This window comes from Nothobranchius furzeri, chromosome 9, assembly GCF_043380555.1.
Source record: "Nothobranchius furzeri strain GRZ-AD chromosome 9, NfurGRZ-RIMD1, whole genome shotgun sequence".
Taxonomy (NCBI): Eukaryota; Metazoa; Chordata; class Actinopteri; order Cyprinodontiformes; family Nothobranchiidae; genus Nothobranchius; species Nothobranchius furzeri.
The window spans coordinates 38,960,360-38,982,431 of record NC_091749.1 but is presented as its reverse complement, the minus strand read 5'-3'; the positions used below and the strand labels follow the sequence as shown (position 1 = coordinate 38,982,431).

The window sequence follows — 22,072 nt, the reverse complement described above, 5'->3', positions numbered from 1 at the left end:
ACAATACAAACATAACAAAGAAGACAACATCTTGACTATACAGAAGGTCACCGTTAGCCATTGCAAATCCACCACACAGCAGCAGCTCCTCCAGGCTTGTGTTATTTTTGGAGATTAAACATCAATATTGCAAGTCACTGGTAGAGTTGTGTTGCTGTTATTCAACCTGAGGCGAGTTGCCTAAATATTAGGAAATAAGACTCCAAATCCTGCAGTCTGCTGCCTCTCTCTGCTGCAGCAGACTTGTCCATGCTGATCCAAGCAATTCTGGGCCTTTTTTGCCTCGAGCATGCAGTGTCGTCCCCAAGGGCTGGCCGGGGGTAGCCGAGCCCACCCCACTGGCAACATCAGTCCTGTGTGTGTGTGTGTGTGTGTGTGTGTGTGTGTGTGTGTGTGTGTGTGTGTGTGTGTGTGTGTGTGTGTGTGTGTGTGTGTGTGTGTGTGTGTGTGTGTGTGTGTGTTTCCTCAACTTCCTTCAGTTAAACTCTGAAAAGACTGAATGTCTGACCATTGCCCCTGAGAGCATGGTTCCCCTGATTAGTCTAAAACTTGGTCATTTATCCTCTGACGTCAAGACAAACTTAAGGAATTTGGATGTTTTTGACCAATCAATGTCTCTTGAAGGTCATTGAGAAACGTTGGTCCAAAATTGTTTTTGTCATTTAAGAAATATTTCCAAACTGCAAAGGTTGGTGTCAAAACATTAACTTGAAATGGTTATCCATGCCTTTATCTCCTCCCGTCTAGATCACTGTAACACACTCTTCAAATGTTTTAACAAAAAAGCTCTTGACCATTTTCAGTTGGTCCAGAACTCTGCAGCGAGGCTTCTACCTGGAGCAAACAGAAGAGCACACATCACTCCTATTCTAACATCTCTGTACTGGTTATCCGTTAACTTTAGAGTTCATTTTAGAATCCTGATTATAACTTTCAATGCCCTACATGGTCAAGCTCCTCCCTAGATTACTGAACTGTTAAAGCCTTATGCTCCAACCCGAGCCCTCAGGTCCACACACCAGAACCTTCTAGATGTTCCAAAGACCAGATACAAAAGTCGAGGTGATCGCTCCTTCCAGACTGTTACACCCTGACTCTGAAATAATCTTCCTTTATCCTTACGTAGCATTGACAGTTTGGACACTTTTAAAAAACAGCTAAAGAGCCTTTTATTTAAAGCTGCTTTTACTTAAATCTTTTATTTTCTTATTTTTAACTCAATTTTTTAATCTTTCATCTGTTTATGAAATTTTATAATTTTATGACTTTATTTTTTCTGACGTTAATCTGATTCTGTTTTGAGAACATTTAGATTTGATGATGTTAATCTGTTTATGATTTTATGACTTTGTTTTATTTTGTTTTGATCTATGTGAAGCACTTTGTGATTCTATGTCTGTGATAAGTGCCATATAAATAAAATTTACTTACCGTATTTTCCGGACTACAAGTCACACTTTTTTCATAGTCTGGCTGTTCCTGTGACTTATATAACAAAGCGACTTACATACCAAATTATGTAGGCTATACTGCGCGGCTGCCGGCTGGCTCCAACCCAGGAATGAGCTCCCCTGCCCCGCCTTCACCTGCCGGAGACTGCTGCGTACTGCTGCCGGCTGGCTCCAGCCCAGGAATGAGCTCCCATGTCCCGCTGCGAGGGTTTCAAACACTGCCATCACCTGCTGCAACCTGTGGCGGGGTGCTGCGGCGGGCTGGCTCCGGCCCAGGACTTAGCTCTCCCCGCCCACTGGGAGGGTTTGAAACAGCGCTGCGCATACCGCGGATGCAACAGCTGGTTGTTTATTCTGTTATTGTTAGTACTTGTCTTGCAATGTGAAATGCTTGGTCTCAGATTTTGTAAGAGAAATAATAAAATTTACCCCCAAAATGTGACTTGTAGTCCAGCGCGACTTATACATGTTTTTTCTTCTTCATTATACATTTTATGGCTGGTGCGACTTCTACTCCAGAGCGACTTATAGTCCGGAAAATACGGTACTTACTTACCATTTTTCAAACATAAGTTAATTCTCTATAGTTCTGAAGACAACAATTAAAGTGTTTTTAAAAATTCTACAGTACATTTTTAAATTAATTTACAAATAACTGTCTGAAATATATCTTTCTAAAAAAAATGTGTTTTTCAAATTTGAGGTAAGCATGTTGGATGCATAGTTTTTATTTTTATTTTTTTGTGATAAAGAACAAAGGAGCATGCAATGCACTGCCACTGGTTAAACTCTCTTAGAGTTACCATATGGAAGACTATGGTGGGCCACCCCCAATATTTTCTCTGGCCCCATCTGGCCACACCAATGAAAATGATTTGGGGGCGGCACCAGACTGAGTATGACTTGCAAGGCATTCATTCTTACCAGAGACCAATGCAAATTTAAGGATTAAATGAGTTTCCTACACCTTTAAAAATGGTAAAGTAGGTCAACTTTTACAAGATATTAAAAGCACTGTCCAATGTCACACTTGTTGGGTTCAGACTAATGATATGTTTTCATACCTTTGTGCTGTAACAATTTCATGGAGGTAAAAAAAAATAACAGTGAATGTGAACTATTGTGGAAAAATGAATTCAGGAGTGAGAATTGATTTTTCCCAAACATGTGGAGCAAACACTGACTCAAATATGAGATATGGATGTACAAGAAGCCACTAGGCGATTATTTTCCACCAACAAATCGACCTTTTCGCAGAACTTAATTTTATACCTTAAATGATTTAGTCAACAAACCTCAAACAGAGGCCCTGAAATAGTCACAACGTTAGCAGGCAAAAACAAGAAGCTGTGGTGGGCCAATCGATAGAAACTTCATTACCAGGATGCCGGGCTAGTAATCTCCTTGGCTGCAGCTGTGAGGGGCATACATTCTACCACAGCACCTCTTCTCAATAATATATCCAGTCTGCACCTTCAGCAGCATAAAGGCACACTCACACAACTGCGTTGATTAACACTCCTGTACTATTCCCATCTCTTCCTTCTGTCTGAATCAAAAACAAGCTCACAAGGCTTAGTGTTATTTCCTGCTTGTCCCTTGTTCCTCTCTTCAGCGCTGGATGAGCTCTCCCACATTTGTGCCAGGATGCATCTTCAACAGCTTACAAGAGGCAAAAACAGTGAAGGTGAGGAGGCGCAAGAGAAGTGTGAGGAGAGAAAAACAAGGAAAAGGAGTGTAGTTTATTTCTTCTTCTTTTTTAGTTCACAGAAATGGACCTTTGGGGATGAAATGTTGTATAATGTAAGATTGTGTTCACATACCTTTATTTTACATCAAAAGAGGCTACATAAAGGCAAGTCACGGTGACATTTAAAAGCACTTTCCTTTGTAGCTTTCCCTATATGAGAAAATTGGGTCCTGAAGATAACATGACAAAAATCTACTCATTAGAGATGAGAAGGCCTTGTGTGGAGCTTTGTTTTCTGTCTCTGCAACAGAAAACAAAGCTGGTACAAGTAGAACTGGTAAACTGCATTAAGGAGCACAGACCACTGTGGCTTTGTTGGTCAGTACCGTGACACAGAAATAAAATGTGCCTTTGCCCCCTTTTTATGTTAATACAACCAGTAGATGGCAGTGATAGAGCAAGAACAAACACTGTTGACTTCACACCAAGGTTTTTCTTACCAAGGTTACACACTTTGCTGCTAAAAGTATATATATATATATATATATATATATATATATATATATATATATATATATATATATATATATATACATACAGGAGGACCAGAATTAGAGGCAGGCCTCAATTTCTATTTGAGCAAAATGAACTAATGGTTCGCTGGAGTTTTTGACAATTAAAATTGCGCCCACATTTTCAAAGTTAAACACATTTCTTTTAACAACGGTAGTTTCTGCTTCAGCCCTCTCTCCCCTCTCCCTGTGCAGCGGCCGCAAACTCAGTGATGCGCCTGCAGCCTCTCGGAGTTCCTGCTGCTCTAAACATTAAAATAATTATTTCATTTTCTGTTCCTCACTTCTGATTACCTTCAATGGTGTCTGTTTGTTGCAACCACCAGGTACAAAAACTAACTTGTTTTTATTTGACTATTTTTCTGTCCTGTCTGTTTATTATCTTCCTGCATCTCCTCTCAATCCTAAAGAGAAACTGCTACCTGGCTTCATATATATTCACCTTATGAGTTACCTTTGAACTGCAGTTCTAAAAGATCTACCGACCGCAAAAACAGCAGAGTGCTCGCTGCTTGGCGGCTGCATCAGTGATAGGTGCGTCGGAGGACAAAACAGGTGATGTGCCCCGCTCCACAGCAGGGAAACGCATCAGGCACAAATAAAAGACAGAAAACATTAAAGAAAATGAGCCGACATGAACGATCGCAAGTTAAATTAGTTTTTGAGGTGGCGACACCTGATTTGATAATGTTACTGTGGCCGTGCTCAGGACGCAGATGTCTGGAGCGCGTCAACAATCAGAGCTTTGCATGCGCAAGCTGGTTAAGGTTAGGATGGGGTGAGGGGAATGTTAAATTGCAAGAGGGAAAAGGTCACAATTTGGTTAAATGTCCGTTTTACGGCGGGTGTCAGTACCGACGCTCTGGCACAGCGCGTTGCCTCCCGACGCGCAGGAGCTTGTCACCTGCTGACAGCAGGCTGCTGTCTTTTCCGAGGGCTGCATCTTGCCGGTCATTATCACGTGACAGCGGCTAGTCGATGACAGGCATAAAAAGTCACTACAGTGAAGTTGACTAGTGACTAGTTCATACAACCCCTGCTACTGCTCCCCAGAGTGTTCTGCAGCAGAATCAGCACGTTCTCTTTGAACTTGATATCAAATGTTCGCCTCCTCTTCGTCTCCGCACCTGCCAAATCGCGGTCTGTCGCTGGCAAATCAAAAGTGAGATGGATGACATAACTCCCCCCCCCCACCCCCCCACCCCCGACCCCCCCACCCCACCCACCCACACCCCCCCCCACCCCACACCCCCACCCCCCATGGTACTTGCGTGTTACAACATTCCACCCGGCCACAATAAGATACCGGCCATTATTCTTCTCCGCCGACTCCAACACCGGCCAAAGTATGATACCCGGCTGTTAATACAGGCCAATATCAGAGGATTTACGGTATATATATATGTATATATATATATATATATATATATATATATATATATATATATATATATATATATATATATATATATATATGTATATATACAGGTTCATAACATTTAAAGCCTGCTAGTTGTGCATCAGGTTAATTTTAAGAAATAATCTTCTGCTTTCAGGGCTTTCGAAGGTGAATAAATCCCTAAAACAAACATCAAATGTGAACTCTTTGCTCCGCCCACCATGAATATGTAGACCTACAGGATTTCCGTCATACTGAATGCACCCACTGCACAAAACATAATGTTAAACATTCATTTGACTGCAGTAATTATAGTCCCTATGATAATAACCAGGTCCAGGTCTGACTGCTTCAGCAACACAAAAAAGAAAAGCTTTCTAATGCAGATCACTTACTGGGAGCACCACAAACATTTCCTAGTAGCCCAGCTCGGCTGAATATGTAGTCTACAGAGGCAGCAGTTTAAGCTGACAAAGTAAATTGTAACAACCTCTGGTTTGTGGCAATCTCAAAATGACAGCAATTAGTGTAAATAGAGGTAATCTGCTCTAAATGACACAATATATTACCCATCAGGCTTTCCTGTTTAGAGAGTAGAGCAGCACACCAGTGCTCTAAGTAACATACATTTACACTGATTGGCTCAAGGGGGGCTAACACAGGTGATGTAGCACAGGGTTGATTCGGGCTGATCTGACGACACAATGCTTTTAGGATCAACTTCTATTCTCATTCTTACGATCAAGTTTAAACAATAAAGAAAAATACTGATTTGGTTTGTAAAGTTTCCCATGGAGGAATTTGCTTTTAGTGATGACAAACTCTTTCTTTTGAGTGATCATTTAGGTTTTATTCAAAAGATTTATTTCTATTTATTGTTCCCTGAGGGCCCACCGCAAAAAATATACTTGAATTTGTTTCAAAATTAGTTTTACAGCTTAACGTCACCAAATTACATTTATCCTCAATGATCATATGTCAAATCACATATTTTCCAATTTAAAAGTCAAATATACTCATATTTTTTTGTACAATGGCAGTTGTCTCTAGTAGGAATGATTGCTAAGTCTTCCTCAGGATGCTCTTTTTGAGAACGTACAAGTGAGCCGGAGGAAAAAGTGGTTGAACACGACAGGATTTGGAGTCTTGTTTCCTGATATTTGGACATCTTCCCTCTGATGCAGCAATGCAACTGACTTCGTTGATGTTTTATCTCTGAGAATAACACAAGCCTGACAGAGTTCTGCCATGTGGTGGAGTTGCTAATATTAACAGTTAGCTTCTTCTAGCCGAGACGTTCTCTCTCTGTTTTCAGGAAGCTAAACCAACAACAGCCTTCCCCGTCGCGAGCCAAGATGGGTGAGTCCATAAATGTTAAGTGACAGTGTGATGTTGACCTGGGAGGCTTTTCTCAACTGAGCGGCTTCCCGTCTATTTTCTGTCAGAAGCTAATGCAGCAGATAGGTGTAGGAGACTATTTTCACATTAGTGACTGATCATTTGAAAAAATAAGTAAAAAATATTTCTCCATGCCCTTCTTTAAAGAGCAAGTTACCCCTTACTCCACTAACTCCACTCTCATTTCCTCTTTGAAAAATGTGCTACAAGGAGGCGTTGCCTGACAGACCGAGAGGGTGGAGCCGCTAGCAAATACACACACACACACACACACACACACACACACACACAGGCTCACAGCGGCATTGTGACATCATATGGTAGGAGCTAACGGCACCTCTTAGCCAATAGCAATGGCAGATTTGAATTCAAATGTAGTGCGGATGGTGCAACACTGACAGTTTTAGGCAGAATATTTAAATTTTCAGTAAAATGCACTAAAGTGCCAACTTTTTGACTGTACGTGTCTACAACATGATTAGACACTCATTTATATAGTTTATCAGCAAGAAAAGTTGATTTGGGGGTGACTTGCTCTTTAAGCAAATTCCCTTCTTGCTCAAAAGTCTTCCTGCTGTTTTGTTACTCACAACAATCAGAGTTGATTTGTTACACTTTGTGACACTTGGTAAAAACAAAAGTAGAAAAGTTTCAGATATCTTGTGACTGGTTCTTCATACACAATGTCTGCTGATTTGTTACGCTCGCCTTACTCACTTGCCATGAAGCTGCCTTATTGCTATTTCCATAGCTTGGAAGCCTTTTGATTAAACAGAAAGACGACGACTAAAAAGACATCTGTTAGGAAATCTGCTCAACGATTACCCAGTCTCATCTCACACTGACGCACAGCAACAACTGATGTGATTAAGACCAAAGTAATGCTGCCTTTTGACCTTGACCTCTTTCCTCCGGTAACCCTGAGTTGTAGGTTTTACTTTTTCCTGGCACTTCTGAATAATTTTATTAAAATAAACAAAAGAAGTTGATGATATTAGATCAATTCATTGTTCTGATCAAGGCTACTTTTGTCAAATGCGTGTTAAGTTTTAAAACAACCAAAACCAGTTCCAAAGACACCACCGGGACATGTTTGGAAGGATGTGGTGTGCAACAAAGGTTGCAGCTTAAATATTAATTTTATAGCCAACTCTATTAGTCTGACTCCAACATAATCTACACCTTTAAGAATTTTTCTTTTTTCATTCCTCCTCTCACCCAACCATAATAAAAGTGCTCCAAGGGCAGTGTGCAGAGAAAGCAAAGAAGTTCAGTTCAAGTTCAGATGTTCTAATGTGGATTTTAAAGTATTCAGAAGACTTTGTTTGTATCCTGCTGCAGAAGCAAAGCTGCCTTCAGCGCATGCCTTTTTATGGAGGTCCTGGTATTTGCTTCCAGAATTTGCTTCCTTTTAATGAAATCCACTTCTTCTCCTGATGGGAAATGTGTTCTCTGGGCAAAACTGGCTGCAACATGAGTCAAAAATTTTATCTGTTGACCCCTTTTGTTTCACAATAGCAGATAGTTCAGTTTTTTGTTTGACTGGGGTTGCTCTTTTCATAAAATGTTCTTTTCTTTTTTGCAAAAAAAAAAAAAACCTCTAAACTTTGGACAAAATAGAGGGATTTGTTGACAAATGCATGGATTTTAGTTGCTTTTTAAAACAAAATTTTGAACCAGGAAGACTTTAAATTGCATAGTACATCAATGGGTAAAGCATAGCTCGAAATCATAAAGAACGAAACAACGAACCCTGCGGTGTTTCGCTCCACGATGAACAGTTAATGACATGAGGTCAACAACAGTCTGTGACATGTGTCATTTTTTCCCATTGGAAAAGAAAATCATCTTGCAAAACAAATTTCCACCAAGCCAAAGATTTTAGTTGTGTCATCTAAAATAACCGTACTCCAGGGCCTCAGCAACTAAGTTCAGCTCTCAGATGACTTTCCCTGATCTGCTGCTTTCCCACGCTCCAAAGCCTCCCAGGCCTGTTATGTTGTCAAGCTTTTGCAGGAACATGTTTTATCTTGGTGCATGGACCCAAAAAAAAACTCTTAATGGATTTATAATTTTGCTGTATTTGTCAGACTTTTTTTTCAGTTACCTTACAAACATCTTCTGGAAAGGTCAAAGTATGTCTTTAAAACTTGAAAAAGACCCAAAACATGAAAAAAATAAAGTGTCAACTGAAGAAGATTCATCTCAACGAATGATGATATTTTAAAAACAGTATGAGACAGAAGGAGTGCGAGTGACAGTCTCAATCCTCTCCTGTCCAGAGAACTTCAATCACTCAATTTCTCTGAGCAGTATGCTTCCAATCCCAGCAAACAGCTGGCCTGGCATTTAGAACACATGGGGATTAGGGGGCTGATTTAGCTAGAGGCTCAATCCAGAGTGAGACCACACAAGCACTTATGATGCCACATTCTCCTCTCTGCTTGCTTTATGATCACATCCTTTCTTTGGTATTATATTTAGGATCTACGTCACATGAAAACACATATAAATACACTTTATTCATTCTAAAACATTTCTACAATCTATCTTTCTAGCTATCTTTTTTAGGTGAACATATTTTTTAAAGTCCCACATAAAAGTAGTCATGTGCAGGTGTAAACACATCACATCCGTTTTTCAGATCTTTATTTTTGGCTCATCTGGTGCATTTCTTTCATTTTTCTAATGTTTTAACTACTGCTGGATTAAAATAATCTCTTGGCTCTGGGTATTTTGTGTCTTTCTCGGTCACTCGTGTCATCATGAGCTCAGCTTTCACGCTGCCACGGGAGCACAAGGTATGCAGTTTCTTATAACAACATGGGTGAGTTTGTGTGATGTGCAGGTGTGTGTGCATTGATGTGCTTTGATACCGCACATGAAAGAGGAATCTGTGAACTCAAGATTTCCCACTAGTTGTCATCTGTGATTGGTCAGCACAGGGAACTGATTTGCATGAGGTGGGAGTGTCCTCCACCAGCGCTGAGATGAATGACTTGTTCAAGTCAGAATGAAATAAGGCATAGAACTCAGCAGAGACCTGCTCGGCTCAGAGCTCAAAATGCACGGGTTACTTCCACTACCACTGCTCCTGCTGTGAGAGGAAAGTGCTGGGTCAGGATATAAATATGTTCAGCAGCAGACAACATAGAGAAAAAGGAAAACCATGGGTAAGTTTTATTATCTCCCTTTTTTTTAGTAAAATGAACTATAACACAACTCTAAAAAAACAAGTTTTAGATCATTTTATTGTATTATTACATTTATATGTAAGCTTTTCTTCTGTTACAGACACATATCAGTTGGTTTGTGTATCTTTTAAAAAACAATATGTACTTCTTTTAGTACATATTATTTATAGTTAAACTAAAATATACATTTCTTTCTTCTATTCCAGGGATTCTACATCCTCTTGCTCTACACCACCCCCCTGTCCTGTCTAGCAAACTTCAGTCAAGCAAAAGAGATCATCTATGAGATAAAGGAAGGATTACCCAAAGGGACTTTCATTGGGGGTATTGGAGTGGACTTACATTTGGATTTCACAGTTGATCCCCCCTTTTTATTTAGTGTTTCGCAAAAGAAGGTCAACGAACAATATGTGAACCTACATAATACCACTGGGGAAATCTACACAACTGCTACGGAGATTGACAGGGAGACCCTATGTCCTTACAGCACAGTTGGTCTGGCGTGTGTCCTCTCACTGGATGTGATTGTGTTGCCTCAGCAGTACTTTCAGCTCATCAAAGTGAAAATCTTTATTGAGGATGTTAATGACAACAGGCCAACGTTTCCAACGGATGAAATCTCTTTGTTCATTCCAGAAAACACACAAATCAACGCTCGCTACGCAGTAGAGCAGTCTGCCATTGACCCGGACTCGGGCATCAATGGAGTTCAGACCTACTGGCTAGTTAATGACTTTGGCCTGTTCACACTGGATGTTGAGGAGAACGAGGGAGGTGAGCTGACGCCTTTCCTCATTGTGACAGAGGTTTTGGACAGAGAGACGCAGCATGAATACATTACTGACATCATTGCAGAGGATGGGGGGACCCCTCCCCTGCTTGGAGCAGCAACTTTAAAAATTGTCATCACAGATGTGAACGACAACTGCCCCAAATTCACAGAGTCACAAATTAACGTCACTATGCATGGAAATACTAGCAAAGGGGCACATTTGGCACATCTGCATGCTTTTGACCCTGACCTTGGTGCTAATGCTCAGATTAGCTATGCTTACAGTGAACGTGTGCCAAGGGATACCCGGAGCTTGTTCCATTTGGACAAACTCACAGGAGTAATCAAGCTAGCCCAGAAAATAGACATGGTCACAGCCTCATTTTACAAACTTACTGTTCTGGCCATTGGCCCCGGATGTATCCCTGCTGTCGCAACTGTAACTGTCCACATCATCAAAGTGGTTGTTGGACCACCGTCAGTCATACCTCGGTACATTGCGCTGGAAAAGGAAGGAGTGCTGGTGATAAAGGAGTCAGAGCCAGCCTTCTCTCCACTTGCTTTTTTTACTGTCAAAAACATTGACAAGAACCAAAAGGTGAATTGTTTTTTGCAAGGGAACGGTCCCTTCAGACTTGTCCCATATCAGCAGCTAAAGCATGAATACCTACTGGAAACCACTGAACCCTTGGACTATGAGAAGACACAGAGTTATGAGCTCATTGTGGTCACTAACAACACTCAAGGATTGGTCATTAAAACCTTTCTGAAAGTGCAGGTTTTGGATGAGAATGACAACGCTCCTGTTTTTCAACAGTCTATAGTGGAAATAGTAATTGAGGAAAATAATCCACCCAACGCTTTTCTAACTCAACTACAAGCTTCAGACGAGGACAGCGAAGGTCGAGGGGAAGTTATCTACCTCCTTGGGGGTGACGCGCCTGGGATTTTTGTTGTTGACCGGATCTCAGGTGTTCTCACTGTTGCCACATCGCTTGACCGTGAGGAAAAAGAGAAATATCGGTTTATAGTTAGAGCCGTAGACCAAGGGACACCCAGGAGGGAGTCAATTGCAACAATATTGTTGACTGTTCTGGATCGCAATGACAACAGTCCACGTTTCATCAACAAAGACTTCACTTTCTTTGTCCCTGAGAACTTCCCTGGTTATGGTGAGATTGGTGTCTTGTCAGTGACAGATGCCGACGCTGGAGAAAATGGCTGGGTAGCCCTGTCCATCCTCAATGGCAGCAACATCTTCGTGATAGACACTGGCCGAGGAGCGTTGAGGGCCAGGACATCTCTGGACCGCGAGCAGCAAGGGACGTACCAACTGTGGATTGAAGCTGTCGACGGTGGGGAGCCTGCACTCTCCTCTGTAACTATGGTCAACGTATTGTTATTGGATGTAAACGATAATCCACCCATTGTCCTTTTTCCTCAATCTAATCAGTCTTACATGCTAGTGCTACCTAACACAACACCTGGAACATCAATCACAGAGGTGTACGCCGTGGACAAAGACACAGGCATGAATGCTGTGATTGCATATAGCATCATTAAAAGGAAAGGCGGTGAGCCGGGTTCATTTGCCATCGACCCTGATACAGGAAACATCACCTTAAAGAGGGAGCTCAGCAACAGGGGCCTTTACAGCCTTCTGGTAAAGGTCAGCGATCATGGCCAACCTGAGCCTCTTTTCTCAACAGTCATGGTTAACTTCTTTGTCAATGAAACAGTGAGTAATGAGAGTTACATCCAAAGTCTGCTGACCAGAGAGGCTGACATAGAGATAGAGGAGAAGCCCTGGTACACTGGCCAGATGACAGAAGGCCCTGAGAGGTATGAGCTGTTCCCCTGTCGGCCCGTGCTCATTGTTCTCTCAGTGACGTGTCTGGGGCTGTTCTTCGTGGTCGTCGTGCTCACATCTTACATCTGCTGCAACAGGTTTAAAAAGATCAGGAAGAAAAGATCAGATGTGGAAGTACCTTTAAAAATGAAAAATGACTCTGCACAGTTTGTAAATAGAAAACTCAGGCAGATCTCAAACATTTGATAAGCGACGCTCCACATGTCCAAAAACCACTGTTTACATGAATGTTTACAAATCTCAGTGTAAGAAATGCACCTCTTACATGAAGTTGTTCTTTTTGTTTTTGCCATGAGACCATTATCACTAAAATATACCAGCACTCTGAATCGGCTTTACCTTTCTGTCATTAGAAGAGGCAAAGGAATGTTTTGGTTAATTTTCATAAAATCATTGTAACAAAGCAACAAGAGCAACAAATGAAGTTTCCAACCTTTAATGTAAATATTGTAAAGGGTGTTTTGCAGCTTTATATCAAACTTTTGCAAGTCCATGAAATTGACACATGAAGGCCTAAGAGTTTTTCCTGTTTAATCAGTTTTTAAAAAATGATCCAACACTTTCAATCAGCTGTCACCTTTATAAATATTGTGAAAAAAGTGATTGTACTTGGAAGTTGTACCGTAGAGACTTAATATATTTATTTTTCTAAATAAAGTGTCCAGTTACATTCACAAAAGCATCTTTCTAAACCCAGCAGTTACAAAATCTTATCAAAATACTCATTAATGGTTTGTCCTAAAAAACTAATAGGTGTGATGATTAATTATTTATTTTTAAAGTCTAAAACTAGACCAAATAAGAAAACATTAGTTTATCTAGAGCTTTTAATGTTCTCTTTTTCATTACATGCAAAATGCTTATTGCTAGAAACTGACGGGATCCTTATGTAACTCCCCGTTACTGAGAAAATTTTGAAAGCTCCAGTGAAATTAGCAAAATTCTGGTTCAAAAGAGATAACTTACATGTTTTGAGAATAATGTTCTGAAAAAAGTTTATTAACAATTTGCTGTTAAAAGCTCTTTAAATAACCTCAATTTAGAGAAATTTAATTTAATTCTGGCCAGAACGATGAGCTAACTACCAGTCACAATGGGACCAGTTAATCATTTGCACTTTTTGCTAACAATAGCTCATCTGCACTGCCATATGTGATTACTTACTTATAACTTTATTGTGATTTACAGCAAAAACATATATTTTTTACGTTCTCAGTTTTCTATATTTGTTGCTGAAGTGCTGAGATTTAAAAAAAACTTAATTAGAGTAGAAGGAGTCACCGCTTGTCCGGGAAAAGGTGCTGGATCAAAAAGTGGAATAAACAAAATGAGAATCCGCACACTTCAGTCTGCGATGTAGGAGTTTAAACTCCTACATCACAGACTGAAATGTGCGGATTGTCATTTTGTTTAAAAAAACGTAATTAAAAAAAAGCTATTCCATGAACTTTTGTTTAAAAAAAAAGAGTTTGGAGTTATTCTAAGAAGAAGGAAACCCACTTTGTGTGATTAAACTTAACTTTAATTCTCAAAACCAGGGGTGCCCACGCCTGGTCCTGGAGGGCTGCTATCCAGCAGGATTTGTGGTTTCTCTGCTCCGACACACTTGATTCAGAGGTTGAATCACCTGTGCAGCAGTTCATCAGGCTCTACGGAAGCCTGTTAATCACCTGCTGATTGAATTCAGTTGTGTAAAGTTGGGTTAAAACTAAAACCTGCTGGATATCAGCCCTCCAGGACCAGGATTGGGCACCCCTGATCTAAACTGAGGCTATTCTTGACAACAGGTAAAATAACTGTTTATAATCTTTCCGTAGAAACCCATTTCAAAATATCTGTACAATCATGGTGAGGTCTTTGTAAAGCTATCACTTCCATCAAATTTTCTCATTTGTAGAATCACACTGTTTTCAATGTTTGTTTAAAATGCAAGTGTTTGTGGAAGATTACCAGAGAAACTATTAAAGATACTTTATTTTTATAACCCACTGGATCATATATTATAAATTGAGTTTGTGGTTTGAATATCAAAAACATGTTTTTTTGTGAAAATGTGTGCCGTATTTAGAAAGATAAGTCATGTCTTCCATCTAATATTGCCTGAGTTTTCCTAATATGGATACAACTTTATGCTTTGGATTAGAGTGTATTTACACATAAAACAGATTTCCCAAGTGTGACCTAAACTGAGCAAACATGATTCAACTGAGAAAACGACTACCAATCCCATCTTTTCAGGATTGAACCAGTTAAATATTGTTGAAGGTTTAATTTGTGATTTATGATGATAGATTATATCTAGTATACAAATCAGCAGTTGCATTAACACACATAATAAGTGCCATGAAATGGTTCAAAACCCTGAATTATTGTTGTCATCACTTATAAAAAGGTCTAAGCTAAGGAAGTAACAGCCCTGAAGCAAAACATTGCCCTTCGGTTTCATGTTTGGAAGGTCAGATCAACTTCTCCTACCTTCCAGGGGTTGTACGACCAACCACTGAACTCCTATAGTACCGGTACATAATCATTAAATGTCAGTGTGAAAGTGGTTGCAACACTTTCTACTGCTGCTGCTTCGATGCCAAAGGGATCATTTGTTCATTTGCTGTGAAAGCTGTGAAGCCACTAAGCCTTCAGGGCTTTTGCTGTTTTCTTGCTACCTGCGTGCACACTCCCCAGGGAGGAATTTTGTTGTTTCAAGTAGCATTGAAACCTGCTTGGCTCACTCAAAATGGCAAAAATGCAAACGAGCCGGTGCTCTGAATGTGAGCAGCTTCCTGAGTGATCACGGGTTTTTCAGGACAGAAATATGTCACGCAGGCACAGAGCACATCAGGAGCTATCAGCTCCGTGCAATCCCCGGTAATCACCTCTGGCCAAGCTGTGCATTACACAAATAGGCTGAAAGATGATAGATATAGTATGAAGACATACCGGATGTGTGCACAGTGATGGCAGACAATAATGGAAGGTGCTGCAAAAAACACAAAAGAGCCCACAAGGCGTAACACAAAGGCAATTATTTTAATCTGCCTTGTGTTCAAAGCAGGTGTAACTGCAATCTGGTGTTGATTATCAATTGGTTAAAAAAGCTCATGAAGTTCATTGAAGCACAGAACAATCAAATGTGTGTGAGAAATAGACCTTTATGTTTTAGCTAAAGAAAAGAAAAGTTGGTCAATATATCTGTAAGGAAAAGCAGCCATGTTCCTGGTATGATGTTCTTTTCTAATGCAGAAAGCATCGTGATCTGGGTTAATCGATGCTGTGTCATGAACATCCTGGTGATGCATTTCCTTGATGCCTTCAGCAAACTTCTTCAGCCAAGTGAAACATTTTTTAGCGTTGTGTCTGCACAACTTCACATTTATGTTTTACACTGCACAAACACCTAAAGTGCATGATTAATTGCAGAAATAACAATGGAGGTTTCATTTTTCTGTACCCCCCCCCCCCCCACACACACACACACACACACACACACACACACTCTCTGCATTTTTTAATTAGTCGGGTGTTGGGACAGGAAATGGTGAAACAAGACCTTTAGGTTTATTATAGCTCTCATTTGCAGCACTCTTAAAAGAGGCTATGTTTGATTGTGACACCAGACTCTATATATTTGGCTGTTTGTGTTATTTGGTTATTTCCACTGTTTGTTTAATAAGCAGTAGTGCCTCCAATTGCTACAGAATTTTGAACAGGTTATCTTTCATGATAAACATTTACATGGCAGAAAACAGGAAAGGCTTAGTCTAGAATTCTAGACCAACCTGCAAAGCAAAATGAGGTCAGTCGATCTAGATACTCCATTATAGCCTCAGCAGGTCTGCCATTGGCCTGTGCAGTTTTGTGTCTTGCCAGTCACATTGCTCAATCAGTTTAATGGGCAGGATGTCACTGCTGGCAACAGCTCGTTTGAAATGGCTTTGGCATCAACTTAGGACTATTTAGACTTTGCTTTTCTTTGAGTCAAAAGCAGATAAAGGTATAAAAGTCCTTTATTTACAAAAAGGATGTATTTGCGTTTTCTTCAACCATGTATGGCAGACTGCCCCATTAGCTGACAACCTTTACGGTCAGTACATCGCGTTATTCATGGTCCAATAGCGTGCGGAGACAGTTTAAAAGACAACTGTAGATTCCGCCCCATGACTGAGCTCTGATTATGGGTCGTGGCAAGACTAGACTGTATATTCACATATTTAAGATGTCTTGCCAGGCTAGGAACTGCTTAATTTTTTTTTTCCACCCAGCTTACTTGTCACAGTTGTTGAATGAAAAACTTGACTTGAGTATTGATTTTAGCATCTTACAGTATCCCAAACTGGTTTATCAAGCATGTGCATTTTTTTAATTTATGATTATCTTGTTTCATATCAGTCTACTTTAACCTTACAATTGAACAAAGTAAATCTGAACTCTAAGAGTACTTTTTAAATGTTTAAAGAGAAAGCATCTATTCAGAGTACAACATTATGTCTTGGGGATCAATAGTATTTCATTAGATCCATTCTTCTTGGCAGAAATCTTCAATGTGTGCCAAGTTTGATTCTCACTTAAGAAGTCAAAACAAGGTCTTTATATAGATCCAATGATTTAACATTCAACATAGAAAACAAAAAACAGGGAAGACAAAGCCCTAAAACTCTAAATAGCATGAGGCAGAGTGGCAATTCGAGCCACGGCTGAGACCCACGTGACACGCAGCCTTTGTGAAAGCTCTAATCCAGTTACACGAGAGCCAAAATGAAAAGTCCTGACAAGCAGGATATGTAACGCACAGGCCCTACTGCTGGTGTGAAGCCGGCCTCAATGCCAAATAAGCATCTGTCTTTAAAACCTGAATGTTGGTGTGCCGTGTTGATTTCCTTCTTGTATCTCCATGATATATTCACAGTGAACTCCCAAACACTGGCCATGAGGTCAGAAATAGGAAACGTTTTCTCAGTCTCACCTCTTTAAAAGCTCTAGCTCATTGTAATGTCTTTGTGTGTGTGAGCGCGCATGTGTGTGTGTGTGTGTGTGTGTGTGTGTGTGTGTGTGTGTGTGTGTGTGTGTGTGTGTGTGTGTGTGTGTGTGTGTGTGTGTGTGTGTGTGTGTGTGTAGAAGCATTTCTGTATTAGCAACAGACATTGCTGAGGCAGAAAATAAAGAAATATATATTTGTGCGCAGTGCGAGTGCACACATGTGTGTGTGAAGTTTATGATTTATCACTTTTGACTTGAACGTAATGTTAAATGGAAGTTTGCCTGGTCACCAAACATTTTCTGGAAAGCTCTCTAATGGTGGTAAACACTGTCTAAAAATCCCTTATCTGGGTGTTTATAAATCTGCTCACATCAGCAGCTCTACAGACTTTCTTTCTGCATCCTGTCTCCGCGATGTCAAACAGTAACTCGATCCATTTATTCCTCTAACAGACCTGCTCCTCAACAGGATCTTCAACCTTGACTTGAATGGTTTTTAATCTTTAAGATAATTCTTTGATATCTGATTCATTTGAGGACTCCTGCTTTGGGCTTTATGAGACTGGAAACAGCTGGGACTGAGAGGGGGAGTTACCCAGACATGGACACTTCACAGCTTTTCCTTGACATGACTGATCCCCATCAACAATAATCCTTCTGACATTCAGTTTGAAATCTTCAAACCGGAACAGAATGGACTTTGTAAGGGCGACCAAGCTTAAAACAGAGGCATTTAATATGGTGTGTATACAGACACACAGAGACAAAATGCTCAGCTCTGCAGGCAAAGCTCCATTATCGCCCTTGCAAACCCAGCTCACCCTTTTACCCCCTTCCAGGAACGTCTATCTGAAATTACATTAAATTCTTAATGGTGTAGACAGCAGGTAATTATCATCAGTCACAGCCCGATCTCGTTTCCAGATTGGCTTAATTGTAAGTCCCTGCCTTGAAATCAAACAAATAAAGACACAATGAGGAGGTCCAGGTTGGATTACACAGCCCTGCTGAATAAAAGAGGCTACGTTTCCCAAGTTATGACATAAAATACGATCCCTCTCACAAGAACACACACACACACACACACACGCACATGCACACACACACACTCACACAAACACACACACATGCTTTGTTCCATCTTCAATAATGCATCTCCATATTCTCCCGCTGAAAATCACTGCCTTTGATCTCAAACATCTATCATTTGCCGTGATGCAACAAAATAAAATCCAATCGCACTCTTTTGATCCTGCCGTGGATTACGTTACTAATTTCCTTTATTCCTTCAGCCCCCTTTCTTTCTCAATTTCATCCCATTTCATTCCAGAAACGACTGAGACAGGCTTCCAGAGATTTAACTATTATTTATTTATTTTTTTACAGTTTCAGACAGTTTATCCCCCCATCCTTCCACTGTATTTTCTTCACACCACCCTGACCATAATGCAGTTCGTATGGACAACATTCTTTCTGTACCCATTGCACATGAAAAAAAAGTTGCATAATCAGTCCCTGATTGGATTATTTTTTGTGTTTGCTTGGATCTTACCACAGATGTTCACCCACTGCTTCAATAAATGTAAGAGGACAATATTTATTAATATTTAAAGGATTTATAAATGTTTGTTTTGGTATCAAACTTTAATGTCTATGTGTGTTTGGGAAAGTTGCTGAAGAGCACTTTCATACAAACTTAATACATATTTTTAAACGTGAAGTCTGTTTTTTACATCTCACAATACAGAGTAGAAATTTTGCAATTTTAATATATAAATGAGTTTAAAGTCCCGATTTTGCAGATTAGAGCTTCAGAGAGGACTTGAATCCTCTGTCAGTTCCTAACATCTGGAACAGCTCAATGTGTCTGATTCTGAGCCAGTTTGAGTTTTCAAAAGAGAGAATACTGCATTTTTGTGAGATTATGTTTTAATTATTTCCCTTTATGGTTTCAGGTGCTGGGTATTTTAATGAGTTTGTTCTATAAATCAATAATAAATTAAGTCTAAATGTATTCTTCTACATGTACTGCACGTGAAATGCAGCACAATCCAACTCCATGCCCTTCATTATGCAATTTTCACCAGGGATACTAAATCCATCCATATCTCTTTAATCCCCATGCCTTAATTTTGCTGATTTTCTTCTTAATTTGCCGTGGCCATTTTATATCCAACACCACCTGACTGCTCACTTTAGTTTCATTTACTTTGTTCTCACACCTGCTTTGTCTTCTTTTTTCCATCCTATCAACGCTCTTTCCAGTATCAGGCGGTTATTTATATAACGTGTCTGACTGGAAGCATGGGTCTGTGCTGCAGTAATTTAATAGAACCAAACATTTGTAAAGTGTATTGTTGAACCAGTCGGGAGGTTGTTCTGTCCATGCCTGAGGCCAGCTATAAATTTATGAGCATGAGGACATGAGCAAACTCTAAAAGGACAAAGTGTGCAAAGGTGGAGGTGGGACATGTCACATGATCAACAAGTCCAGGTGCCACGCCGGACAGAAGAGTGAAATCCTATTAATGATTATTATACAAACTGTAATAAAAGCTATCTGAAGTAGACAGCAATCAAATCAAAGATATTTTATTAATCCCAGAGATAAATTAGTTTCAGTACACACAATTCAGAGATCAGACATACACGGGCAAGACACATGACAAGAATTGGTGACTGTGGTCATTTGCAACCCTGAGTCGCGCTACCTTAATAGAGATAAGAGGGTTACATGAGGATTGGTTCAGGTGGAGGGAAAAAAGGCACTTCAGAGTTACCCTCCACAGGGAGTGCAGCTTTGCTCTGCAAAAAAACACCTCAGACAGATATGCAATAGACTTCAGACATCACACAACATAAGTGTCCACTAGGTGGGGTGGTGGTTTGGGACCATCCCCACTTCAGTTCCTGCAGCCACGATAAGCAGCACATGTCACCTCAGTGTGGATAGAGGGAGGAGCATTGAGGATTGGAGGGTTGCAGTGACCCTGGAACGTTTCAGCGGCCTTCCCGCAGTCCCGCCCAGGCTGGGAAAAGAGACAGAGTTGAGTTGCCATAGCGACGGCACATTCCACATATCTTCGGGGGGGGGGGGGGGGGGGGGGGGGGATCCATAACCTTGGCAGAAAATGGAGTTACCCCTTCTTTCCACCGGAGCCGTCAGCAGCACGTTACTGCAGCAGCACGTCTTGCTCACGTAAGCTGCTGCTTGGCCCTTCCCACGAGACGCGAAGCAGCAGGGGAGCAGCTGTCACCGACAGAGAACGAAGTCACATGAGTGACTTCATCAGTAAAGACAACAACAAGCAGGAGAAAATTACAACATGGCTCCAAAAGGTTTGTGTTTTATGTTCTGTCCGTTTTATAATCGCCAATACGGACCTGAAAAACAAAGGAGACCGCTAGCTAGGTGATAACTTCTCATGGGGCCGCACAGTTAGTAACTTTTTTTTAAAGAAAAGCAAACGGAAGGCAGTATGTTTCTTTATTCTGAAAATCTCGGGAGCTTCGCTCCGTTTCCGCGTCCGATTTCCTGTCTTTCCTTCCCCAAAAATGTTGAACTTGACCCGTTTCAGAGGCGTTGCGCGTAGAAAATAGAACCGGCGCGTAAGGGCCGCGACATGCTGCTCCTGAGACTCGCGCTGCTGACGGCTCCGGTGGAAAAGGTTCTGTTGACCACAACGGTTCCTATCAGCAGCTATGACGTGCTGCTGCAGTAACGTGCTGCTGACGGCTCCAGTGGAAAGAAGGGGTTACAATCATATAAATAATACTTTTAAATTGTTTGCCAAATAAATGTGTATAACAAAGTCCAAATAATTTTTCCAAATGATTGCAAAATTTGAAAAATGCTAGAAAATCTGTCCATCCATCCATCCGTTCTCTTCCACTTATCGGGTGTCGTGTCGTGGGGGCAACAGCATAATCAGGGAAGCCCAGACTTCCCTCTCCCCAGTCACGTGGGCCAGCTACTCCTGGGGAATCCAAAGGTGTTACCTGGTCAGCCGATAAATGTAGTCACTCCAGTGTGTCCTGAGTTTTCCTTTAGATCTCCTCCCAGATGAACGTGCCCGGAAAACCTCACCAGGGAGGCATCCAGGAGGCATCCTAACTAGATGCCTGAGCCACCTCAACTGGTCCCTCTTGATGTGGAGGAACACCGGCTCTACTCCAAGCCCATCCCAGATGACCAATCTTTACACCCTATTGCTAATGAAGAGCTCAGACACCCTGCGGAAAAAAACTACCTAAAGCCAATGACAACTGGTAAAACGAGAGCTTCACTTTCCTGGCTCAGCTCTCTCTTCATTACAACAGATCAGTACAACACCCACATCACTGCAGACGCAGCACCAATCCGCCTATCGCTCGCTTCATCTTTTTCTCATTTGTGAATAAGACCCCAACATACTTAATCTCCATCACTTGGAGCAGGACCTCAACCCTAACCTGGGGCCTCATTTATCAAGCTTGCTTACGCACAAAACGGTGTTGGAAAACTGTGTATGCAACTTTCCACTCAAACTTTGGGATTTATGAAACAAAACTTAGTGGACAAATGTGCACAACTTTAAGTTGACTAAGGACCTGCTTACGACCATTTTGGACATGGAGAGCACCTGCAGTGCTGCTGCTGAGAAGGATAAAATTATGAAATCCTGCAGCATTATGCTTCGTTTTCACACAGAACAAGACCCCCCACACGCACACACGCGTGCGCACACACACACATCCGCGCACACTCACACA

At 40.9% G+C, this 22,072-nt stretch overlaps 1 protein-coding gene across 1 annotated transcript; it reads left to right on the top strand.

Moving 5' to 3' along the window:
- Positions 1–9,537: 9,537 nt before the first annotated feature.
- pcdh20 (protocadherin 20) lies at positions 9,538–12,711 on the top strand. The gene is made up of 2 exons (XM_015953414.3): positions 9,538–9,683; positions 9,911–12,711. Exons 1-2 carry the CDS (start codon positions 9,642–9,644, stop codon positions 12,530–12,532), a joined length of 2,664 nt encoding a protein of 887 aa, XP_015808900.3. The 5' UTR covers positions 9,538–9,641; the 3' UTR covers positions 12,533–12,711.
- Positions 12,712–22,072: the final 9,361 nt, after the last annotated feature.

What these genes read in the sequence shown, in the direction of transcription:
- pcdh20 (XM_015953414.3), top strand. Translation starts at nt 9,642, where the DNA reads ATGTTCAGCAGCAGACAACATAGAGAAAAAGGAAAACCATGG. An exon ending in GAGAAAAAGGAAAACCATGG is followed by an intron (nt 9,684 to 9,910) that starts GTAAGTTTTATT and finishes CTTCTATTCCAG; the next exon opens with GGATTCTACATCCTCTTGCT.